Genomic DNA, 25,543 nt, shown 5'->3' with positions numbered 1-25,543 from the left:
CACACACACTGACTGACTCTCTCAACTGAAGGACGCATCAACATCATCATCGACATCATCGACATCATCGACAAGACGTGCTGTCAATGTACTGCTCGTGGAAATGTCGCTTATAATCCTCGTTATAACAACTTTGGGTGAGTTTTATTTAAAAAAAATTTGTTTATATGTCACAACTTCTTGAGATGCTATCAGCACTCTGGTTTGAATGAACTTTTCCAGGATGCCAAAACAGTCTGCAGCCACAACGCATGTAATGATATCCATATGCAAACGATTATTATATCATGTTTTAAGAGATGAGGAAAGATAAGGCTGCTGCAGGAAACTTTTACACTTAACATGTTAATACAGGACATATGTGCCTACTGTGTACATGTACATGACTCATGTTTTGACATTGTTTACTATGTAGTATGTAAGATTTGTATAGTATATCAATCATATCTCAAAGGCCTAATACAACTTTTTATTGCACACAAAAACCCATCACTCTTTGTTTAAGCAAGAATGTATTCTTTACATGTTGTTTTGTTTGATGTAAAGTGTTCATGTATACTGTATCAACACCATTTTACTTTGTTGACTATTGAATTGAGCCTGAAAGGTTTGTAATTTTGGATTAATGTAATAAAAAAATAACTTTGTATTACTCAATCTTAAACAGAATCCATGTGATAAAGTTTGGATTCTCTGGGGTTTATAATTGAAAGTAAAGGAAGATATAATGTAGTATTTTTGGAACCATCACCACTAACAGCTGTATGTTTCCCTCCCTGCAGCCCTGTGGACCTCCGTCAGGGCGCAGCAGTTCCCAGAGTTCCCGGATGTTTGCACCGAGGGCAGCTGCTACCCCGCCACAGGTGACCTGCTGATTGGCCGCGCGCACAAGCTCAGCGTCACCTCCACCTGCGGCCTGAAGGAGCCCGAGCGCTTCTGCATCGTCGGACATCTGGAGGTAAGAACAGTGAGGATGCTGGGAAGAAAAACTCCACCAACACCATGCAGGGTGTCACGAGTAAGATGTTGATTTGTCCTTCAAAATGTAGGGCAAAATATATATTTATTTTTTTCTAAATAAAGTCTGGAAAATAAAGTAATAAAAGCAGTTTTCTATCCAAAAACATGTGGATACAAAACTCTTAATTAAAGCATGAAATTCAAAGACCATTCCTGGTTATGTTCTGGTGAAGCCAAAATGACTCAAACGGTTAACTGATTATCCAAATCAATCGACTAATCAATTAAGTGGCTAATAGTTGTAGCCCTGCCTCTGTGTGGGAGTGTGCAGATGTACAGTATCTGCTTTCTGTCTTGTCTTGTGGGAGTTCAGACATTCCTCTCCACAATAAGCGCTGTGTGGCCTCACAATCCCTCCCTGTGTGCCTGTTTCTCTCTTTATCAAACACCCTGTGGCGACTCACTGTGTGAATGGTGTCCTTATGGAAATGACACAGTGCGGGGGCTTCTCTGAGCTTCCTGAGGATGAGCACAGTCCTCAAGTATGAGCTGCGTGATGCTGAAGGGGGGGGGGGGGGAGCAGGACGCATTTTTCCACCAAACACTGTTAAGTGGAGCCACTTAGGGAGACTCCACTCACATTTCAACACAGACATAGTTGGCAGGGGCCTTGTGAAATTGAGAAACTTGTCTTGTTTATTCTCACGCTGCAATATAGTGAGATTTCAGTGTGTGTGTGTGTGAGTAAAGCTTGTGTCCATGCCAAACCATCTGCAGGCGAGGCTCCTGCTGCTGACAAATGCAGGGAACACATTATTATCACACACTCACTGAGACATTATATATACACAGCACAGCTTAGGTTTTTATTCACTTTCCCCGGATCGTGTTCTCTCTTTCATTTCTTGCTTTCTGAGCTTGTTTCTTCATGTTTTAATGCACTCATTGTAAGTAACGTTGGATAAAAGCGTCAGGTAAATCCAATTGTAATTTATTGTTAACAAATTCACAACTACATGTTCAAAAGTGTGTGGACACCTCAGATTCACTCCCACATTCTCCAGTGTGTTGGCAATAATACTCTCAACTGAACAGAAGCAGCTTTCTATTAATGATACAAACAAGAAAGAAGAAATAAATATTTTTAATTATTTGATTTTAGAATATAAATAATCAGTAGTCGCAGGTAGGAAAGAGGAGACATTTGATATGTTTTAATAAAACCCTCAGCCTTTAGCTTTCTTTAATCTAAAAAAATAAATGTAATTCAATGTCACAGGTCACAAAATGGGAAGGAGAGGGAGCTTTTTCTTTTCCTTTTCTTGTTTGTGTGTTTAGAATCCTTTATGTGCTTACCATGTTTTGATGTGTCATATTTGTAACGATGTAATAGGTAAGGGTGACTTTTGGCATGGGATTTCGATTTAATGTATCAAAATCTGCTTCAATCTTTTTTGTAAAACCTTAACAAATAACAAAATGCTTTGAATAGTGAAGCAGTGGAAGATAAAACTAGATAATCCTTTTTTAAAGCTTTCTTTGGATGAAGTCACAATCAAAAAAGTGTATATCCTGTTTGATTGAGAAACCGGAGTAAGAGCAGCATATCATTCACCTTTGTATTCAATTGTTTTCCCCTGGGTGAATACATTGCAAAACTATCAGTGTACTGACGCTGTAACACTGTCTGTGTCCATCAGGAAGAGAAGAAATGTTTTTTGTGCGACTCCAGGAAGCCTTTTCATGAGAACAAAAACCAAGGGAGCCATTCCATCAACAACCTGGTCACCACCTTCGCCCACAACCGTCTGAAGACCTGGTGGCAGTCTGAGAACGGTGAGAGACAGAAGACTAAAAGGGGAAATAAAAGTGTCTGTTGTTGAGACACAACTCCTGTTTTAAATGTTTGAACAGCGTGTGAGCTGAGACTGAGGCTGTTCTCAGGAGTAATGAGTAGACAGGAGATCAGAGACTCTCTGCAGCCAATCAGGGTACAGCGTGGGGGCGGGGCTTACAGGTCTGCTGAGGAGAACAGGTGTGCGGAGAAGAAACAGATGTATGTCAACATCTCACCACACAGGCGTTTAAAGTTTGGATGGGAAGTGTGTAATGAGACAGAGCTCCACGGTGAGAACGAGAAACAGACAGTGGTGGAGGAAGTATTTAAATACTTTACTTAAGTAAATGTAACAATACTACTTTTTAATATATTCAATTATAATGTAAATGTCCTGCATAATGTCACTTAAGTAATAATACGGTTGTACATGTCCTGTACTTAAGTACAAGTACACCATTAGATGTATCACATGCATCTTAAAAATGTAGGTTTCCTGCTTTTCTCCATTTTATTTCATATTAAATTAATATTCTTTTGACAAAACAGGACATTTAAAGACATTGCCTTGTAATCTGAGAAACTACAATGTTTTATGTTGCACTTAAATTCTAAAAATGAGAAATTACATCATTTGTCAAGGATATAATCTCTCAGCAGTGCACACAAATGTGCGTTACCATATGGTAATTTCATACATATTATTTATTCAATGCAGTGCCAGAAAACCTGCTATACCCTTACTTATATTGTTATCAAGATATGAATTAATATATATCATGATATAAGATTTCAGCCATATCGCATATAAGGTAAAGTGTTTGGAAATATTCGGGCTGCCAATAAAATATAATTAAATAAATAACTAGATTAAAACCACATTTGCACATAAACATGGTGAAAGTATCCAGTGCAACACAATCCAGATCGGAGCTTCAGATTGATTGGATTCTTGTGTGAAGCCTCAGCTGCATAAACATGTGCAGGAAGGCTCTGTAAATATTTAAAATGTAAGTAGTGTGTGTGAGTCTGGTCTGGAGTTTTTCATGAATGAGAATCAATTGAGAAATGAGAAATATATTCAATTGTCAATTCTCTGTGTGTTTCCTTTTATTCTTCAGGTGTGGAGAATGTGACCATCCAGCTGGACTTGGAGGCTGAGTTTCACTTCACACATCTTATCATGACCTTCAAGGTGCCTGTTCTCTCTCTCTCTCTCTCTCTCTCTCTCTCTCTCTCTCTCTCTCTCTCTCTCTCTCTCTCTCTCTCTCTCTCTCTCTCTCACACACATACAGTACACATAAATTACACACTCCCGTACTCACGCAGATAAACACAGCGTTGGACAGCTGTGCTGGAGGAATGTGGAAAATCATTGTGGTCTCTGGAGGACGGTGGGAAGAGGAGAAGAAGAAGAAGAAGAAGAAGAAGGAGGAGGAGGGAGATGCTGTAAAAAAATAAAATTGCTTTCACATGGTCGCCCATGATGGTGTCCAGCTGGCTTCATGCCAGATACTCCACATCATAAAAAAAAAACACTCAAAGATACACTGTCCATGTGTTTCCTGCCCTTTCCTGTTTTGGTGTTAGATAGCAGAACAGATCAACACCTCTAACAGCGTCCAACCTTTCAGGGATATCATTACTTCATTTTAAAGTTGTGTTTAGTATTATCCTATCAAAGCCTTTTAGATGAAAAACACGACATATCTACAGTACATCTAGTATGGCAGGAAGATACACCAAATGATAAAGTTCCTAACACTTGTATGTGAGTGTTAAGTGTTGTTGAGCAGTAAAACAACATGGTTTATCATTTGTTGACAGACTTTTCGGCCAGCTGCCATGGTGATTGAGCGGTCGATGGACTTCGGGAAGACGTGGCAGGTTTATCGTTACTTCGCCTACGACTGTGAAACATCTTTCCCCGGCGTGTCCTCAGGGCCGATGGTCAAAGTGGACGAGATCCTCTGTGACTCCCATTACTCTGACATCGAACCATCCACTGAGGGAGAGGTGAGCTTTTAAAACGCTTTTTATTTGATTATAGGACGTTTATATTTATATAAGCCTGTGACAAAATCGCTCTTCATACCTACTCTCCCCTGTTGTTTTGTTTTGCTCTTTTAGGTGATATTTCGGGTGCTGGACCCTGTCTTCAAAATAGACGACCCCTACAGCCTGAGAATACAGAGTACGCTCATTCTCATTGTTTACTCATTATTTCCAGGAAGTTTCCTTTATAGAGTTGTGTAATTTAGTGTTCATTCGAAGGAAATGAGGGATATCCTTGAAAGGAAAGCTCAATTTATATGAACCTACAATGGTCTTAATTCGCCATCCTACTATTCTACCTTTAATCCTTACCAAATGATGTATTTATTCTCAGTTTCCTAACTAGAAACCTTGGAAATCCGGACCCGTATGATAAAATGTGCCCAATACATTTAAGATAAAACCAACAAAAGACTAAAGTGAATCCATCGAGGGGTTTCGTTTTGCCTGATCTCTGAGCTCTAAATCTTGAGATATATTTTAGAATATTTTAGTCGTTTGAGTAGTCCAGATAAACAGCTACCCGGAGAAGATTTTCCAGAGGTCAGATAGGAAGAGTTCTGCATGGAATGTCACATGTTGGAGCGACTCGTCCAGACTGAGAGGCCCTCACACACACACACACACACACACACACACACACACACACACACACACACACACACACACACACACACACACACACACACACACACACACACACACACACACACACACACACACACACACACACACACACACACACACACACACACACACACACACACACACACACACACACACACACGCAGAGGCCGAATGTTAAGTATGTGGTGAATGCTGTGGGTGTGTGAGGAACAGCAGAAAGAACTAAGGTTTGCCTCCTAGAAATGAATGAGAAACACTTGCAAGGATGCCAAATGTCATTCATAGCAACTCAATGATTAACATTTTGCAGTAACTTTGACTTAAGTGAGTAATCACCAAATATTTTAGGGGGAAATCCTTTATCGTTTAATTATGGAATACAATAGAAACAAGCAAACATATAAAGAGAAAATATGAAGATAATAATACTCAATCTGCCCTGTGTGTGCAGACATGCTGAAGATCACCAACCTCCGGGTGAACTTCGTGAAGCTCCACACGCTGGGCGACAACCTGCTGGACCACCGAGATGAGGTGACGGAGAAGTATTACTACGCCCTCTACGACATGGTCGTCCGCGGCAACTGCTTCTGCTACGGTCACGCCTCCGAGTGCGCCCCCATCGACGGAGAACCTAGCTCTGCAGAGGGCATGGTGCGTAAAATAAATACTCCAAGTCAGAAAGAAATGGAGGCTGGGTTCCAAATCACATACTTGTTATTCTTACTTTTAGTATAGTAACTGTTGCATGATACCACGTCGAATATTCCCGAAGCTTGGTTTGTTAATAAATAGGAACCAAATCCAAAATAAGTCTGATTTATATATATCTTGGAATGAGACTCGAATGAGAGAAAGGTTTTGATTTGCATATCCTGGTCTTCATCTGCTGTGTATTTCATTGTTAGAAATTTATTTATTTCGTGAATTTGTGTGTGTGTGTGTGTGTGTGTGTGTGTAGGTCCATGGCCGCTGTGTGTGTAATCACAACACAAAGGGACTGAACTGTGAGCACTGCCAAAACTTTTACCACGATTTACCTTGGAGACCTGCGGAGGGACGAAACACACACGCCTGCAAGAGTAAGAACTGGAGAACTCTTCAAATATGTTGATTTGTTTGTTAAGAAACTAAATATCTTCATTTCTTTTAGATTTGTGTGTGCTTATATACTGAACCTTCTACTTAGTGGCAGCCCAGATGGAAACAAGGCAAAAAACTAAAGTAAACTGTGTAAATCTTCCTCAGGGTGTGAGTGTAACCAACAGTCCTCATCCTGTCACTTCGACATGGCGGTGTACATGACGACGGGCAACGTGAGCGGGGGGGTGTGTGACGCCTGTCAGCACAACACGGTGGGCCGGCAGTGCGAGCAGTGCAGACCTTTCTACTTCCAGCACCCCAACCGGGACCTGAGGGACCCCCGAGTCTGCGAGCGTAAGTCACCTCTGCGTAACCTCCCCTCCTCCTTATGCTGCTCTCTACTTATTACACACACACTCTGTTCAAATGCATGTTGCTGTCCTCCTCCAGGACATCTTCCTCTGTAAGACAAGCACCACCTGGAGCGGCAGCCTTTGAAGTGAAAAGCAGAAAGTAGTTATGGTTACATCTTCATTGTAATTACCTGCTGAGTACTGCTGGAAATACAGTGCAGTCAAATGGAGCACAGCCTCCCCCTTTCTTTCCCTCTTTACAGGACTTTAAATTACACACAGCTTGAACATTCTCTTATGGTTTACTAGTGATGTAATGCTAACACTAGATACGCTAATGTTATTTCATATGTAATTCCCTGGAGTACTGGAGACAATAGTGCAGTACATAAAGAACAGCCTCTTTACAAGACTCAACATAAAATACACACAGCTTTTTGCAGCTTTTGTCGGTTCTAACTCACAAATAACCACGTGAGTTTACTGCTTATGTTATTTGAAATGGAATTACCTGGAGTACTGATGGAAATGTTGCAGTAAAATGAATAACAGCCTTCCGCTCTCTTTCCCTCTTTACAAGATTTCCTTTTTCACATAATTTTCAGTTTTTGGAACAACTTAAGGATCATTTAAAAAGAGACATCCACAATTTTGACAACCAAGTAGGGCTTTTTTTCTTTTTACTTATTTATGTTTACATTTTTTGTTTTTTTATTGATTTATTCTCCTCAGATTTATCCAATTTGTTCAGAGAACGCTCCCATTATCTCTCAGGGAAAACAATTGTTTTAATGCAAATATTGTCTTTCCTTTGAAAAATATATGAATCTTTTCACATGACCATCAATGATTATCTTTAGACAATGCCTCATGTGATATTTCCTGTCTCTACAGCATGTAACTGTGACCCGGCGGGCTCTCTGCAGGGTGGACAGTGTGACTCGCACACAGACGTGGCCGCTGGGCTGATCTCGGGTCAGTGTCGCTGCAAAGCAAACGTCGAGGGCGAGCGCTGCGACCACTGCAGACAGGGACACCACGGCCTGGGGGAGGGGCCCAACGGCTGCCTGCGTGAGTCTAAGTGGACATCAAATTAAGATTTTTTTGGTCATTCTATTGCACAGGAAAACCAAAGTAAAAATGCAGCTTCATACTGTTAATTGTAGATAGACTGTAGTCAGACTGACTCTGTGGCTTCATTGTGTCTTTGTGTGTTTTGGCAGCTTGTTCCTGTAGCGCGCTGGGCACCCTGCCCAGAGGAAACCCCTGCGACTCAGAGACAGGAAGGTGCTCCTGCAAACGCTTCGTCGATGGACACAACTGCGATCAGTGTCTGGTGCGCAAACACATCTGTCAGATATTTTACTTTCATACACATGTGTAGTGTATGTGTGTAAGAACAAATGTCTGTTTTCCCTTTAGCCGCAGCACTGGGGTCTGTCCAATGACATGGACGGCTGCAGACCATGTGACTGTGACCAGGGCGGGGCTGTCAATAATAGGTATGTCTCAAGATCACTTTGAATTATTTTACAATAAATGTTTTGTTTATAGATGACAGCATGCAACATATTTTAAGATAGAAGGATGTAGAATGTTATCACGGATCTAATAGAACAATTCCCATTTTCAGGATAATCATGAATATCCTCATAGTAGAAAAATACAAAAGTATTCATCCTTCTATGTATATGGAGGAAGTTCTGATTTATAATTACCATATTAAGATTGTTGTTGTTATCCAGCTGTTTTTGGCCTGTTATTCATGACAGCTATGAAGAAATAACAGATTTATAGAATGCCGTAATGGACCAATTAGCAGTGAATATTCCAACAAAAAAATAGCTTTTAACAAAATTGAAGGTAATAGGATTTCAGTATCTTTTGAAATCAATTTAGGACTTGTATTCATCTTTAATGGTTACCGAGACAATATTGTAAATTGCAATTATCTTCGCCAGGATAATCACAACATAACATTTTTTCATAAATAGATAAATACTTTATTACTTCTTTACTATTCTATGTCTTTACTTTATTATTGCCAAGCGACAGTGTTGGTGGTAATCGTTCGGTACAGCATGGCAGCTCGGTTCTAAATGTCAATACAACAGATGCACAAAGACATATCTCTACTTTATGTACATATAAAAAGCAGCAAAATAAAAATACTGAAAAACATAATAAGTGTCCTATCTCCCCCCCACAGCTGTGACCCTCACTCGGGGCAGTGTGTGTGCAGGGAGCACATGTTCGGCCGGCGCTGCAATCAGGTGGAGTCGGGCTTCTACTTCATCGCTCTGGATCACTACACCTACGAGGCGGAGGACGCCAAGTACGGCCCTGTGAGTGTGTTCATTATGTACAACACCATATCTTAGCATAAATGTATGTAAACTAACGTCCGTGTTGTGGTGTCAGGGTGTGACGGTGGTACCGAGGCCGTACCCTCTGGACCGCAGTCCCACCTGGACCGGTATGGGCTTTGTTAATGTTCCAGAAGGAGCTTACCTGGAGTTCAACATCGACAACGTCCCAGAGTCCATGGACTATGACATCCTTATTCGCTATGAGCCGCAGGTAACACACACACACACACACACACACACACACACACACACACACACACACACACACACACACACACACACACACATAGATTGTTTGCTATAATGTGTTTTTAACTTAAGCTTCACTATGTTTGTCTTATGAGGGGCTACTAATTTTTTTTATGGGAAATTATCCTGACAAAACATTTTTTACCGCCCTTTTCAGAGATAATTTTCTTATATTTTCTAAAAAGTATTTGCCAGTATTGGACTTTAAAACTACAAATTATAACAAACAAACATATATTTCACCTGGGAAAAAAAATTCACAGAGGAAAAGAAAATGCTTTTTTTCAATTGTTCTTAAGTCATAGGAGAGAAACAATGTAAATCAAACCTAACATGGATCCCCATATACATACACAGAATATTTGTGGTTCTAATTTAAGCCAGGTAATGTTGGTTGTTATCTTGTTGTAGACTTTAAAATGACACATGTATGTTTGAAGCTGCCAGAGCAGTGGGAGCAGGGCAAAATCCGAGTGCAGCGTCCCGTCTTCAACCCTCCGAACTACGACGCTCACTGCAGTAACTCCATCCAGAGCGGAGACGAGCAGACCATCTCTCTACCACCTGGATCCAGGTAACAAACATTACTCATATTCAGGGTTTCTTTGTAGCAACACCTTCACCACACACACTGACTCTCCGCTGTGTTTCAGGCACGTGCTGCTGGTGAGGCCGGTGTGCTTCGAGAGAGGACTGAACTACACCATCCGCCTCACGCTGCCTCTCTACTCGTCAGTCGCTGACATCCAGAGCCCGTACACACTCATCGACTCTGTACGTTTAGTTTCATACAATACGTACTTAAAGGATTCCTTCACTGCCAAAGTGACCATTTTTTATATAAATTGCTCACCCTGTCTTACCTTAGAGAAAACGTTACTTTTATGCCTCAGCACCAGTGTTTTAGGGTTGTCTTAAACCAGTTTTTTATCATGGTTTCCATTTCTCTCTTTGAAGCTGGTGCTGATTCCCCGGGTCCGAGAGATGGATATGTTCGTTGGGGTTGACGGTGATGGAGCGTGGGATACGTTCCAGCGCTACCGGTGTCTGGAGGGCAGCCAGAGCGTGGTGAAGAGCCCGCTGACCGACATCTGCAACGACTACATCTTCAGCGTCTCTGCCCTGCTGCACAAAGGAGCCATGGGTACGTAGTTTAATGTGTGTGTCTATAATGTGTGTTTGTACAAAAGCAGTAAATGGCAGGAAAATAATATGAAATGTAATCTAATTAAAACAGGCTACATATAAAACAACAGTCTCATGAGTTCCCACTTTCCTCTCCCTTGTCTTATCTCCCAGCATGCCAGTGTGACCCTCAGGGTTCCCTCAGCGCTGTGTGTGAGCCCAGTGGTGGCCAGTGTCGTTGTCGACACAACGTTGTTGGCAGGAACTGCGACCAATGCGCCCCGGTAACGTTTCAGTTCAGCCCCGCCGGCTGCAGACGTAAGTGACAGGCATGGATATACATTTCAATGTTTATTAGACGGATAATACAAGATAATTGAAAATAAATCTCCCCTCAGCTTGTGATTGTGACCCTCGGGGTTCGATCACTGCATTCTGCCACGAGGCCACGGGCCAGTGCGAGTGTGTCCCCGGGGCCACGGGGCGCCAGTGCTCCCACTGCCTGCCGGGCTTCTGGGGCTTCCCTCAGTGCAGACCCTGCCACTGTAACGGCCACAGCGAGTTCTGCCACCCTCAGACCGGAGAGTGCCAGGGCTGCAGAGACTTCACCAGCGGACACCACTGTGAGAGGTACAGCCATGGGACCTATTAATGAAGTCATACATTTTACACTGGAAGCTTCAAGTATGAAGACAAAAGACATTTGGGAACCATCTGGCGAAATGAGCATTAACTTTCTTTTTGCTTCACCTTTACCTGTACTTTCAGGTGTCTGGAGGGTTACCATGGAGACCCAGAGCTGGGTTCAGGGGGCCACTGTCGAGCCTGCATGTGTCCCGATGGTCCTCGCAGCGGACGCCAGTTTTCTGACAGCTGTTACCTTCTGGCTCATACTGACCAACTGGTGTGTGTGTGCAGCCCTGGCTACAAAGGTATATAAACACACACACATTATTAATAACTAATTCAATTCAATTCAAAACCTTTATTTACCCAGGTGAAATCCCATTGAGATCATTGATCTCTTTTTCAAGGGAGACCTGCAGCAGTAGGATCCACAAGAAGACATAAAAACATAAACAACAGAACAACAAAAGGACATCATGCAGCAACAATTACAGGGATTACAATTTACATATCTAACCACATGTACAGGTACCAACAGCACCTGATTGTGTAGCATCCAACCGAGCTTTAAAAACATGTAGTGGTACCAGATTGGTAGTTTTCCATTATTTTTGCAAACTGTTCCAAGTTAGTGGAGCTGCACATCTAAAACTTTCTTCCCTAAGACAGTCCTAGCACTTGGCACATTTAATAAGCATGCGATCTCAGGCAATAACTACTTTCAATTCGCCGAGAGATCAGGGAGCAGATATAAGATGGTAGTTTGGAAAGGTCAACAAATAGAGCTACACACCTCTGCTTATTATCTAAAATACTCTATGTCATTCACCACTTTCATCGTGGCAGTGATGGTGCGTGTTGCTTTCTGAAGCCTGACTGATGTTTAGACAGGATGTCATTGTTACATAAAAACTCCTTTACCTGTTCACTCACTAGGCGTTCAAGAACCTTAGCCAGAACTGACAATTTGGAGATGGGTCTGTAATTGTTTAATAAGGTGGCTTCCCCTCCTTTTAGTAGTGGCAGGATATACGCTGACTTCCATACTTTTTGGATTTTGTTCGTGCTGAGGGAGAGGTTAAAAAGAGTAGTGAGAGGTGGAGCAATAAAATCTGCAGCCATCTTTAAAAAGAAAGGTTCTACGTTGTCCGGGCCAGCCGGTTTCCTAGGATCTAGCTTAGATAAGGCTTCATGAACAACATCAACAGTAAAAGGAGTCAAACTGAAAGGCTTTTTTCCAGACCACATTGTTCAGAGTCACAGACTGTAGTGTTCACAGAAGCAGAGTTAGTGACAGAATCAAACAGAGAACCACAGGACACAAAATGCTCATTAAAACAATTTAACATAGTGGCCCTGTCCGATATAGGGCCAGATGCTGTGGTAAGGCACGGAGGTAGCTCATTACGGATATCACCGGTGGATATCGATTTCATGGCTTTCCAGAATTGTCTAGGGTTGTTCAGGTTCTTTGTGGTAACTGACAGATAATACTTAGATTTAGCACTTTTTGTGAAGTGAAGCTATTCCTTAGCTGCCTAAAACGCAGCCATTCTACCTCTGAGCCTGATTTCCTAGCCTTTGCCCAGGCCTTGTTTCTCTCATGAAGGAGACTAGACAGCTCAGCAGAAAACCAAGGATTGTCTCGTCCCTTCACTCTAAATGTACGCAGGGGTGCATGTCTATCTATAATTTCCATAAAACCAAGATAAAAATAAGACCATGCGGTTTCAATATCAGCACACAGATCGATTTTACCCCAATCAAAACCAAACAGGTCATGCACAAAACCCTGCTCCACAAAATGTTTAGTGTCTCTCTTTATAATAATACGAGGTTTAAGGTTTAACCTTTTGGACCTTAGTGTCCCTAATTGTTGCTACAACACAGTGGTCACTCACATCGTTAGCAAATACTCCCACAGATGAGTATTTATGGGGCACATTAGTTAAGATGAGATCAATTAGGGAGGATTTATTTGGGGACTTAATGTTAGGGCGAGTAGGACTGTCTATAATCGATAGATAGTATAAGAGATACAAAGGTTTTTAAAATCCTCTGACACAGAAGTTAACCAGTCCAAATTAAAATCACCAAGCAGCACTATTTCCTTGCAGTCAAGTTGAGATAAAAGTGTTGCCAATGAATATAAAGAGTAACTAATACCAGTTAGTTTTTATGTAAGCTGTTTGAAGTGCTCAAAGCCTCACATATCAACTTGTCTTCACATGTAACAAAGCTAAACAACACTTGAGAGCTGCCCTCTAATTATTCCACTCGACTTAAAAAGGAGCCACTTCACTTCCTGTTTCCTGTCCTCCACCAGGTGCCAGGTGTGATGAGTGTTCTCCGGGTTATTTCGGGAACCCTCTGGTTCCCGGTGGCCGCTGCCTGCCCTGCCAGTGTAACAGCAACATCGACATGCACGACCCGGCTTCCTGCGACGCTCGCACCGGGGCCTGTCTGAAGTGCCGGCACCACAGCGAGGGCTACAGCTGCCAGCACTGTAAACTGGGTTACTACGGCAACGCTGCCTCCCAGAGCTGCAGGAGTGAGTATTGCTGTTACTGTGACAACAATACTAGCTTACTGTATGTACGGGTATATCAAAGAGTTTTATTGTCATATGTAAAAGGCAAAGTGTTGCCAATGAAAATCTTAAATACCATGTCCTCCAACAATGCAACATCCCATATACTGAAAGCTAAAAAGTGCAAATTACATGCATAAAATATACATGTGCGAAGTTAAGCATGTGTCAATCTACTCGAAGGTACCGAATGGAACCCATGAAAAGAAAATGTCTTGTCGTTTTAACTGTTAAAAGATAACAAACTATGCTTATTTCCCATTTAAAGAAACAAAGGACAGACGAACGCTCGCTAAAATCAGTATCAGTAGCACTTAATAATAATAATAATAATAATAATAATAGATTACATTTTATAGCACTTATCTTACAGTGGACATGGGGGCCTTTTAAATTCAATGAATACTCACACAACCACAGCAACTTTAACCCGTACCCAACACTGGGTCCCCCTCTCTCCTCTCTGTGCAGAGTGCATGTGTTTCTCTGTGGGGACCTCACCCCGGTCCTGCTCCTCCCCCGGCGAGTGTCAGTGCGATCAGGTCAGCGGTCACTGCGCCTGCAAGCCCAACGTGGTCGGGCAGAACTGCGACCGCTGCGCCGCCAATACCTGGGACATCGCCAGCGGGACGGGGTGCAAACGCTGCGACTGCGACCCCGAACACTCCTCCGGATCCTCCTGCAATGAGGTGAGTCACACACTGCCATGGAAACACCAACATCTGTTTGCAGCTGCTCTAATCTCCTCTCCCATGTTATGATCACAATCTGATGATTTCATTATCTTGGCGGAAAATAGGGTTTCCTTACAGTTGCTACATAGTTTTCCGTACACAATGTGAAAACTGGTTAGAATGTTTTCCCAACCATTCCCATTGAGGGTAAAGCTGCAGGGGCTGCAAGTAAGACTGTGACTAACCCATCTAATCACTGAGGCCGTGTTTGTGTCATTCTTTGATATATGGACTCCAGCTGTTTGGGAACTGCCTCCCTCTGCGGCTCCCCTTTACTCAAACTCACAAACCTGTATGTGTATACACAGAAAGATACCCTCAAAGAACAGAATACTGAATACAGAATACACTCACACACAAACATTTGTGTTTATTGGCTGCTCTCCATCAGAGGAAGGAAGTCTCAGAATCCACTGAAGACACATTTCTGTTAGTAGAGCAAGTTGGATGAAACTACAAACCTCCATTGTTTCTGTCAAAGAAAGACTTAAAAGAAACTGCATTAGTTCATAAGTTCAATTAAAATAAACACAAACATATTTTTTACAACTTATTGTCTGATGATATTTTGTATGTGTGTGTTTTTGTTCCCGCAGGTCACAGGACAGTGCTCGTGTAAAGCAGGTTTTGGTGGCAATACGTGTCGGGAGTGCAGAGAGCTCTTCTGGGGGGATCCAGAGGACGAATGTCATGGTAGGTCACACACTTTAGAAATACAGTTGATGGCCACACGTTAAAAAGGTGTGGAGCGGCTCCACCATGGGACCTTGTTAGGGGAAAATATGTTCTGTAGTCGACAGCGAGAGATAAATCACTTGATCCCTTTTGAATTGTGCCATGAATTACATACATGTCAATTTAATAGATCATTTCACTAAAGTTGTAGATTGTCGTGGAACCATTTTAGTTTCTGGCACAATAAACGCCCCCAACACTAGCATGCTTAAATATGTTCAGTGCTCAAATGTAACTTTTTGATTTGTTTTATTCAGCAACTCCTGTGTTTTATTTCTGCCAGAAAGCCATATTACTTAGTCATGTGATCCCCAATCGAAACACACAGTTTCTATAGCGACAAAAACATGTATTATGTCTTGTACCCAACTTTGTAGTCTTTTGTCTTTCTAATCATGTATGCTAACTGTCTTAAACCTTAATAGTATTACTACTATCAACTTTCCAAAAACTTGTTTTAAATGTTATATTTAGTTCTGTTTATGTTCCTAAGTAATGCTCTCTGGGCCTGGACTGCAGCCACATTCACTTCCTGCTTTAAAAAGAATACTCCTCTCGTCCTTAGCATGTGAAACACATTAACGGTTTAACTGAGGTCAAGTTAAGACTTGACAAGCCAAGAACAAGCTACAAAAACAACTCTGTAGTTTGTAGTTTTGAGTCATACGACGTTCACCATATAAGGATGTGAGCACTGTCAAACAGCCTTAAATCTCATCGTCGCTGTTTCATTTCAAATCCAAAGTACTGGAGCCAAAACAATGGGAAACATAACTGTCCCAAAACATCCTGACTGAACCGTACTCTTCTGTTTATTTTGCCTTCTACATTACACATGTTTTTCTTCCTGCAAGTACTTTTCATCACATATCTTTCTCCTGAGTCACCGTTTTGGTGGGCTTACTGTTTTTCCATGTTCTGCTCTTATTTTGTGTGTTTTCCTCAGTGTGTGCGCTGCTCATAATGTACGAGGAAGCATCGTTATGTTGTTGTTGACAAAAGCACACATTTAAACAATTAATACTAGGTCCTGAACAGCAGATCTAAGTGATGGCTAACACATGTTTATAGCAGCGTAACCTAGACTTTTCTTGATGAGTTTTCTATGTAGACAGCAGGGAATAAGCAGGCTGGTGCTCAGTCAATGGACTCTTATCCATAAACATGTTGTATTGGCTGCTGAACAAACTGCTGGAGAGTCTATCTAGCGCCTCACGGTAGCTGGCTCACCCTCGGAGAAAGAGAGAGGGAGTAGGAAAGAGAAAGAGGAGATCTGGGAATGACCTCTTGTTCTCCTTCCTGCTCATGAGAACCAGATGTTTTCCAGAACTCCCAGGCATCCCATTTTCGTCAATTATTCCCGCAGTATTCCCTGTAGTCTCTGAAGCTGTTACACCAGCTGGACCTCGCTGCCCATCTGCAGCCATGATACACTCATGTGCCAAATCATGGGAAGTCTCTCTGGCCACCTCGCTGAGAAATGTGTGGGAGTAATGTGAAGTTATGTGAGGAAGTGTTGATCAAAAAGTATGATGCAGCCACAGCTGGGAGGATGGTTCTTAGTCTGGATTCAGAGGTTAAAATGTTTGTCAGGGTGGGGTGATTTAAGGCGACTGTTAAAGCAGTGGTGGAACAAGTACCAAGGTGCTTTACTAAAACGTTCTTTGCTTAAATACTAGAGTCTTCAAATACAACACTGCAAGTAAAAGTTCAGAATTCAAATGTTACTTAAAGTATCAAACATAAAAGTACTTTTCTTCTCACAGTATTATAAAATATGATCCGATCACTAACAAATACATGTAAGGCATTTTAACGTTTTTCAATGTGGAGCCAATTTTAGATACTTTGGAAAATACTGGGTTGTTCAGTAACTAGTAACTATGAGTGTTCAATACATGTAGTAGTATAGAAAGTATGATTTTGAATGCTGAAATGTAGTGAAGTATAAATACTTGAGTAAATGTACTTTGTGACATTCCATCCCAGGTTACAGGTATGTGGCCTTTGTTTAACATGTAATGTTTTAACCCTAAATGGGCTTTTAACAACAGGATTAATATTTCATTTTGACACAAACAAAACTTCCACCCCAACCCTCACCTTCTGCTCCATAAAGCATGAAAATAATGCAGCAACACTGCTGGTGGAAACCTTCAAACGCTGCATTCCTGCTTTCTGGATTTTCTCTTCTCCCTCCTTTTATTTTCTGAGGAGGGAGGGCAGCCCTCAACAGTGGGGGGTCAGTACGACCTTCAAGGTCACGTTCATGTCTGAGTTTATTCACTGGAGCGGGTGGAGGTTGAATAAGCTAGGTTTTCAAATAGATCATTCCCCTGGAGAGACTTCAAAAACATGAAAACCATAACGTGTCACATATAACAGTTAATGGTCCTCTAATGTCCTTCAGGCCTAACATTAACTTTAAAATCATATCATACAAATATATTGATATTTACTGAGATGGGTCATTTTTGATGCTAAGAAAAATCTACAAATAAATAAATGAATACATTTAATGATTTATAGGTAGGGTATGTAAGTTTGAGAAACCGGCTCGAGATACACTTTTTGTTATATTCCATGGAATGCTCTTAACATCCCGATAGCAATGAATATCTTAAGTGCTTTGACAAAAAATCCATAAAAAAATGTAATCTGTGGAAGCCGTAGTCCTGTAAAAAGCACGACCAATAATTTTAGCCGGCCCGGCTAAAATAACTGGATGGCCTACCTGCCTGTCAGCCTTCCATCTGTGCACAAACGTATCTCGTGCCCTCATTGGTCATGTGCGCGTTCCTGTGTGTCGGAGGAGGGGCTCTGTAAGGAAGTGGCAGATTTTCTCCGGTCGTGAATTTTCAAATTCTAGCGCACTCGAGCCGGTTTCTCAAACTTACATACATTTCCACCAGAATTTATTGAGTGAAAAAGAAGGGAAAAGTCATTTTACACCTTTACTTAAATAAACCCACAAATTAAATATATAATATATATAATTTATTTTGGTTTATGTAAATATAAATACAAATACAATCAATTACAGTCATGCCGAAACATCAAATTCTAAATAAACAAAATAACATTTATAACTTCTGAAAGGAGGAGTAGGAAGAAGTCAACACTATTTAAATCTTACCCCCTTTTTTATATTTAATCAATAACCTTATGATTAACTTTAACATTTTAGCTTGATGCCTAAATCAACTCGATTAAAAATAAACAATTAAACATGAAATAGTATTAAAATGACCATTTTACAGTATTTTGTGGGTCTTTTTAAAGCCATCTGGGTGAGGGGGGGGGCTACTTAAACTCTTAAACTCTCTTCGTCTACTCCAGGATGTATTCAGTGTTCCCTGACTCTCCCCTCTGTGTGTTTGCAGCTTGTGACTGCGACCCTCAGGGGATCTCCAGTGATCAGTGCCACCGTGCGACAGGTCAGTGCACCTGTGTGGAGGGGGTCTCCGGCCCCCGCTGTGATCAGTGCGCTCGGGGCTACCAGGGGGAGTTTCCCGCCTGCGCACCCTGCCACCAGTGCTTTGCCATCTGGGACAAGGTGGTGGGCGAACTGACCAATCAGACGCAGCGTCTGGAGGCCCAGGTGACAGAGCTGAAGGACAGCGGCGTGACGGCACAGTACAAGGACGTGATCAAGAAACTGAACGGAAGCGTCTGGGCTGTGAGAGAAATCCTGGAAACCAATCCTGCCGGGCTGAGGCTGGGGGAGATCGAGGATCTGATGCACCGGATTACGTACGTACAAAAACACACGGAGAGGGCTGGTCTATATGAATAAACAAAAAGGGTCACAATATAATTAATGAAATACCTGGATATTGTGATTATATTGTATATATTGTATTATATTAAAAAAATTATTTCACAATGCAAATTTGACCAGTAATGGTGTAATGACAACTACATGTACTGCAGTCTAGTCTTAAAGGTTACCTATTATGTAAAATCCACTTCTTCATGTCTTTTATACATAAACATGTGCAATAATAAATTCTCTCTCTTTTTGTCCTGATCCATTTCTATAAAAACCTGTCTGAAAATGAGCTGATCAGATTTTGGCCACTTTATGATGTCATAACGATTTTTTGGTTGGCCAATCACCAACTAAGGTAACCCCCCCCCCACACCTTATCACCTGAATCTCCTCTAGAGCACCATTGTGTTCTTTTTAACCAAATATCTCTCAGAGGGGCGTGGGGAGGGGCTCCTTATTTTCATCTAAAGTAACAGACAGAGAATCAGCACTTTGGAAACAGGGCTGAAACAGAGGGGATTATGGGTAATGCTGAAATGATCTGTTTGGTATTTGGAGCCAAACACTTCAGAGACATGTTTTGTATATATCTGAGACCTATAATATATTGATGAAAAATAGTATAATAGGGGACCTTTAATACTAGAACAGGTCGAACAATTTGGTAAATTTCAGACTCACAACATCGATATTATCTCAATATATCGCCGAGTCCTAAAATGTACAAAGAGATGTCGAAGGCGTCTTTTTGCTTGAGTTCATCGGTGTGTCGTTGTTTCTTCAGCGGTGTCATGTCCTACCTGAACGGAGAGCTGAACACAACGGAGGACGCATTGATCCTGCTCCACAGAGACGCCAACGCCACCGATGCAACGCTGGACGCACTGACTGAGGAGGCCAACCAGATGGAGCAGAGCGTCCAGGAGCTGAGGCAGCAGGTGTACAACGCCAAGAACGCCAACATCCAGGGTGAGGAACCAGTGGAAGAAACAGGCGTGTTACAGTGACAGGGAGACCAGTGTGTCAGCTCATACTGTTATACGTGTTCACAGATCGTATGTTTCCAAAACATTTCTATATGATCCTGACATCTTATAGACGTTTTAAATGATATATAACAGATTGTAGAGCCTTACTAGGGGTATGCATGGTTGTTAGCGTTAAGTATAGTTTTGGTTTAGTTTAGTAACTTGCCCAGGAAGGGAAATAAACACACACATGGAAAATTCACTACTGTCTAATATGATACAATGATTGACTTGTGATGGAAATTGGAACAACATGGACGTACACTTTACTGGTTGGCAGAGAACAACAACTGCTAGGCGCTTATTCCTAATTGACCGGATCTTTGCTGAAAACCGCCAATAATTGACTAGAATGTGAAGAAACTTAACCGACTTTCACACACTGTGCTCAAGCTCACATTCCTGCTTAAATAAACGATCCAAATCCATAGCTCAACTGGAATTGCAGTCCCATGATGACCAAGACTGACAGAAACCCTTTGATGTGTGTTTTCAGGTGCCATGGACACCATTACATCTGCACACATGAAGTCTATACAGGCGGAGCTCCAGGCCAACAGCTCCACCAGCGATCCCGGCAACACGCTGGACCAGTCGGCCATGATGCGAAATGACACTGAGAACATCCTCAGCGCGTCTCAGAAAGGGTTTGACCGCGCATACAAAAGAAACTCGCAGAAGCTCGACAAAATGACCGACGAGCTAGATAAACTCCACCTTTCTGAACTGAGCGAGAAGGTGAGAAAGACTCCTGAAAATCTGTATTATTATTATTACATGTGTACCTGCCCAGGGACTGCAGATTAACATTACACAAATATTTAAAAAGCCAAGAGAATACAAAATTAAACAAGCTAAAATACAATAAGACTTAATGACAAAAAGACAAGATATGAACCGTGTATGATATGAATGGATATTTGATTGAATAAAAGACAATCTTGAATTAAAGGTCCCCTATAGTATTATTTTTCAACAATATATTATAGTTCTCAGTTATATACAAAACATGTCTCTGAGGTGTTTGGCTGAAATACCAAACAGATCATTGTAGCATCCCATAAACCCCTCTGTTTCAGCCCTGATCCAAAAGTGCTGATTCTGTCTGTATCTTTAAATGCGAATGAGCTGCTGCTGGCCACGCCCCTCTGAGGAGTGATTGGTTTAAAAAACACAATGGTGCTCTAGGAGGAGATTCAGGTGATAAGGTGGGTGGGTGTTACCTTGTTGGTGATTGGCTAATGGTTGCACCACCCAAAAAAACGTTATGACATCATAAAGTGGCCACAATCTGATCAGCTCATTTTCAGACAGGTTTTTATAAAGATGGTCAGGACAAAAAGAGAAGGAATCTTTTTTCCTGCAACTTTCCGAATCTTTTTACACAGGGGACACATGATGTAGAAAAGACATGAAAAAGTGGATTTTGAACAATAGGTGGGCTTTAATAGAGATGATTGTTTTCTGGTAGTTTGTTGCAGATGTATAAAACATAATATCTAAACGCTCCCACATCAAAAACCTCAAATGATTTATTTACATCTTATGTTGATGATCATTTCCATTTTGTATTCTCTCTCTGCAGATTTGTGGTGGGGCAGCTGATGTTGAAGGATGCTCCAGCTCCCCCTGTGGTGGTCTGGGTTGTGTTGGGGCGGACGGAGCGCCTCAGTGCGGCGAAGGATGCACAGGCCTCCGCTCGACATCCCACTCTGCTCTAAAATCCTCTGAAGATTTGGACGAGAAGCTCCTGGAGGCGATGCAGGAGGTGGACAAGCTCTCCAGGATGGTGAGTGCACGCGGCCATTTTGAATCTAGAATAACTTGAGGTGGAGACGAGTCATTCATTTTGTTTTTGATCAGGTATGGGAGGCCAACAACCGCGCTAAGGACGCAAAGGTGAACGCTCTGGAAGTGCTGGGGAAATCAAACCGGAGCAAAGAGCGGGTGGAGCAGAGCAACGAGCAGCTGCGCACCCTCATCAAAGAGATACGAGACCTGCTCACCAGTGAGTGCACACACACACACACACACACACACACACACACACACACACACACACACACACACACACACACACACACACACACACACACACACACACACACACTGCTTAGTATCTTTAAATGAAAAATCATGTATGTTTGAGATATTTCGAGCTTGAACTATTACACAATAACACATTTTTAGTTACAGTGATTTATTAATTAAGACATTTTTGAATATGGATGTAGCTGCATATTGCAATATATCCATATATTTTATTGAGGAATGGACCTTAATGTTAAGGATACAATTTCATGTAAACACTAGGAAAACATTGACTACATATTTGTGCATAATTGTATTGTACTAAGTGTGTTAAACCCTTCATGATAACTCATATTTTGAATCTTGAAATATGAAACATTTCGTCAAAATGTAAATATAGCAAAATGGGAGTTTGGTCAAAAATATATATATCTTAGGAGTTGTCAAATATTGTTCACTTTACAGTTGTTCATGCGTTGGTCATTTCCATATCATTTTCTTACTGATCTCCTGTGTTTTGTTCATGATTTTTCAGATGAGAAGGCAGATGTGGCGGTGATCGAGGCGGTGTCCAACGAGGTGTTGGCTCTGGAGATGCCGGCGTCGGTGGGAAAGCTGAAGAAGCTGACGGAGGAGATCAGGGAGAAGGTGAGCTCTCTGAGTAACGTGGAGACCATCCTGGGGCAGAGTGCTAGAGACATCCAGGTCGCAGAGGAGCTGCTCAAACAGGCCCAGGCTGCCAGGTAACATTAAAACATCTTCAAAACAAATATATTTTGTGTCAGATTGTCTATAGAAGATTCTAAAAGTATTAATGTGTCAACAGTGAGGAGGCTTCTCAAATGAAGGGGACAACAGACATAGTGAAGGCGGCACTGGATGAGACTGAGCGTGCTCAGAACATCGCCATGGACGCCATCCAGCTCGCCCAGAACAACACGAAGGGAACCCTGGAACTGCTGATCTCCGTGAGTTTGACATCTCTGACCTCTGTCACTAAGCTACTGTTGTAGGGAGGATAACAATGACTATCCGCAGGATGTCAGTGTTTGATAGTGTGTGTGTGTGTGTGTGTGTGTGTGTGTGTGTGTGTGTGTGTGTGTGTGTGTGTGTGTGTGTGTGTGTGTGTGTGTGTGTGTGTGTGTGTGTGTGTGTGTGTGTGTGTGTGTGTGTGTGTGTGTGTGTGTGTGTGTGTGTGTGTGTGTGTGTGTGTGTGTCAGGTGGAGTCGGAGACGGCCATGTCGGAGCTGAAGCTCAGTAACACCACGGGGCGCCTGCTGCAGCTGGAGATGGAGGTGGGCCTCCTGAGGCAGAACAACCTGGAGGTGACCCGCCTGGTAGAGGGCGCCAACCGGACCACCGAGCAGGCCCGGCTGAATGCAGAGGAGGCCCAGCAGGTCAGAAACACACACACACACCTATAGTTGGAAATGCGTATGGATAACCTATACTATATTAATCCATTTCATTTCACATTGTTATAGTTGATTGTGCATAAAACTTGCACCATTGTATTACTTTCTCTATTTTATTGCAATACTTTGCTTCTCTTCATGTCCTAGTTATACTGTATGTTGCATTGTTGGAGGAGCTTGGGACTAAAGATGTCTTTGTTACACTGGAACTATTGTGTACAAGAATGTGTAGTGAATATAGAACAATTTATAAGATACAACAATTCCTGTTTTTAAAAATATGAATGCATGTTTGATAGATACATACCTAGTTAACCCAACGATATGAAACATTATGTAGACCAAAGAACATTGGTGAACTACAATCTAATAACAAATTCTGATTTGAAGTTACCCAAGCATACCTATACTTGGAAATGCGTACGGATAACCTATACTATAACTTTTATTTATTTTGTATAGGTTACAGTGTAATAAATACATCTTTAGTCCCAAGCTCCTCCAACAATGCAACATACAGTATAATTAGGACATGAAGAGAAACAAATGATTGCAATAAAATAGTAAAAGTGATACAATGGTGCAAGTTGTATGCACAACCAACTATAACCATGTGACATGGATTTAGATAAGACAGAATGTACAATTAAATTAAAGTAAAACATGTTGTTCTGTTCTCCAATCAATGCTTCTTTGTGCGTATGCAGGAGTTCGACGTGGAGGTGAAGGATAAAATGGTGGAGGTGGAGGACCTGGTGGAGGACAAAGGGGAGACGGTGCTGCAGGCGAAGAGGAGAGCAGACAAGTTACAGAGGGAGGCCAAACAGCTGCTGGATCAGAGCAGCATGCAGCTGAAGAGACTGGAGGGTGAGCCATTTACAGATGTTTTGACCTTTTTCACTATTTCTCATTTAGATTCTTTGAAACTTCATGATTTTGAACACACTATACTATGTTGTTATTTTGACAATTTGACATACTACAATCTTTTTTCGGCATACCATACATTTTTTCACATTGACATCACTCTGTTTCCAGAGGTGGAGAGTTCCTACGAGTCCAACCAGCGGATCCTGGAGGAGAAAGCTGCAGAGCTGGTGGAGCTGGAGAGAAGGGTTCGGCAGGTCCTGGAGGAGATCAGCTACAAAGTCACTCTGTACAGCACCTGCAATTAACTCCTCCACCTGCAGCAACCTCTCGTCCTCATGAGCACTGCTGGGATTTATTGGTGCCAAATGTTTTTAAAGCTTTCCCAAGTGCTGCTCCCAAAGTATTTTACAGCTATTAGGAGCAAACACTGTCATATAATTGACTGCTCAACACTCCAGTGTACCAGTATATTGTCCAGCTGTGCAGAAAAGGATTTGAAAAGCTGCATTGAAGTATTTAAGTATCGAGTCCAAAAGAAAACCACTAAAAGCCAATGTGACCTCAGCGCTCGAAACCAAGAATGTGTAGAGAATATAGAACAATTTAGCTTCATATCACAATCCCTGTTTTTGAATATTTGAATGCACGTTTGATAGATACATTTCATACAAACTTAATAAGCCCAAAGATATTATGTAGACCAAAGAACATTTGTGAATGGTTTTGCGACTACTAATAAATTCTGATTTGAAAATGAAGTTAACGAAGCATTCCACTTGGTCTTTTATTTTTGGTTTATTATGGATTGTCTACTTTAGAAAATCACTTTTTTTCATGTATAATTTTCTATTCACCGGGGTTTGATCAGTGACACCTGAGTTAATCAATATTTTTGATCTTACTATAAAACAGCCCATAATTGTTTCGCTCTTTTTAATCTGTTTAGGTTATTTGTGATTTGAAAGCACATGTCGATCGCCCCAAGTGTGCTTACAAGATCTCAGTTCAATGTATTGACTGTATGAGGCTGAACAACAGGAACTACAGATGTCCAATAATCAAGGTTTGAAGCTTTCCATGGGT

The 25,543-nt window shown here is 41.7% G+C and overlaps 1 protein-coding gene across 1 annotated transcript; it reads left to right on the top strand.

Moving 5' to 3' along the window:
• On the top strand, positions 1-25,223 carry lamb1b (laminin, beta 1b). Its single transcript, XM_034074669.1, has 33 exons — positions 1-137; positions 783-958; positions 2,661-2,796; positions 3,919-3,992; positions 4,625-4,813; positions 4,928-4,991; positions 5,931-6,133; positions 6,441-6,561; positions 6,728-6,916; positions 7,810-7,986; positions 8,139-8,251; positions 8,338-8,417; positions 9,125-9,260; positions 9,337-9,495; positions 9,974-10,107; positions 10,187-10,307; positions 10,491-10,677; positions 10,833-10,976; positions 11,057-11,288; positions 11,427-11,590; positions 13,612-13,836; positions 14,347-14,564; positions 15,206-15,302; positions 18,728-19,097; positions 19,901-20,085; positions 20,641-20,882; positions 21,730-21,933; positions 22,008-22,152; positions 22,711-22,918; positions 23,002-23,143; positions 23,396-23,572; positions 24,298-24,457; positions 24,629-25,223. Exons 1-33 carry the CDS (start codon positions 104-106, stop codon positions 24,763-24,765), a joined length of 5,343 nt encoding a protein of 1,780 aa, XP_033930560.1. The 5' UTR covers positions 1-103; the 3' UTR covers positions 24,766-25,223.
• The last annotated feature ends 320 nt before the right edge of the window (positions 25,224-25,543 follow it).

This window comes from Pseudochaenichthys georgianus, chromosome 23, assembly GCF_902827115.2.
Source record: "Pseudochaenichthys georgianus chromosome 23, fPseGeo1.2, whole genome shotgun sequence".
Lineage (NCBI taxonomy): Eukaryota > Metazoa > Chordata > Actinopteri > Perciformes > Channichthyidae > Pseudochaenichthys > Pseudochaenichthys georgianus.
The sequence above is the reverse complement of the archived record's forward strand: the minus strand, read 5'-3'. Positions and strand labels throughout refer to the sequence as shown.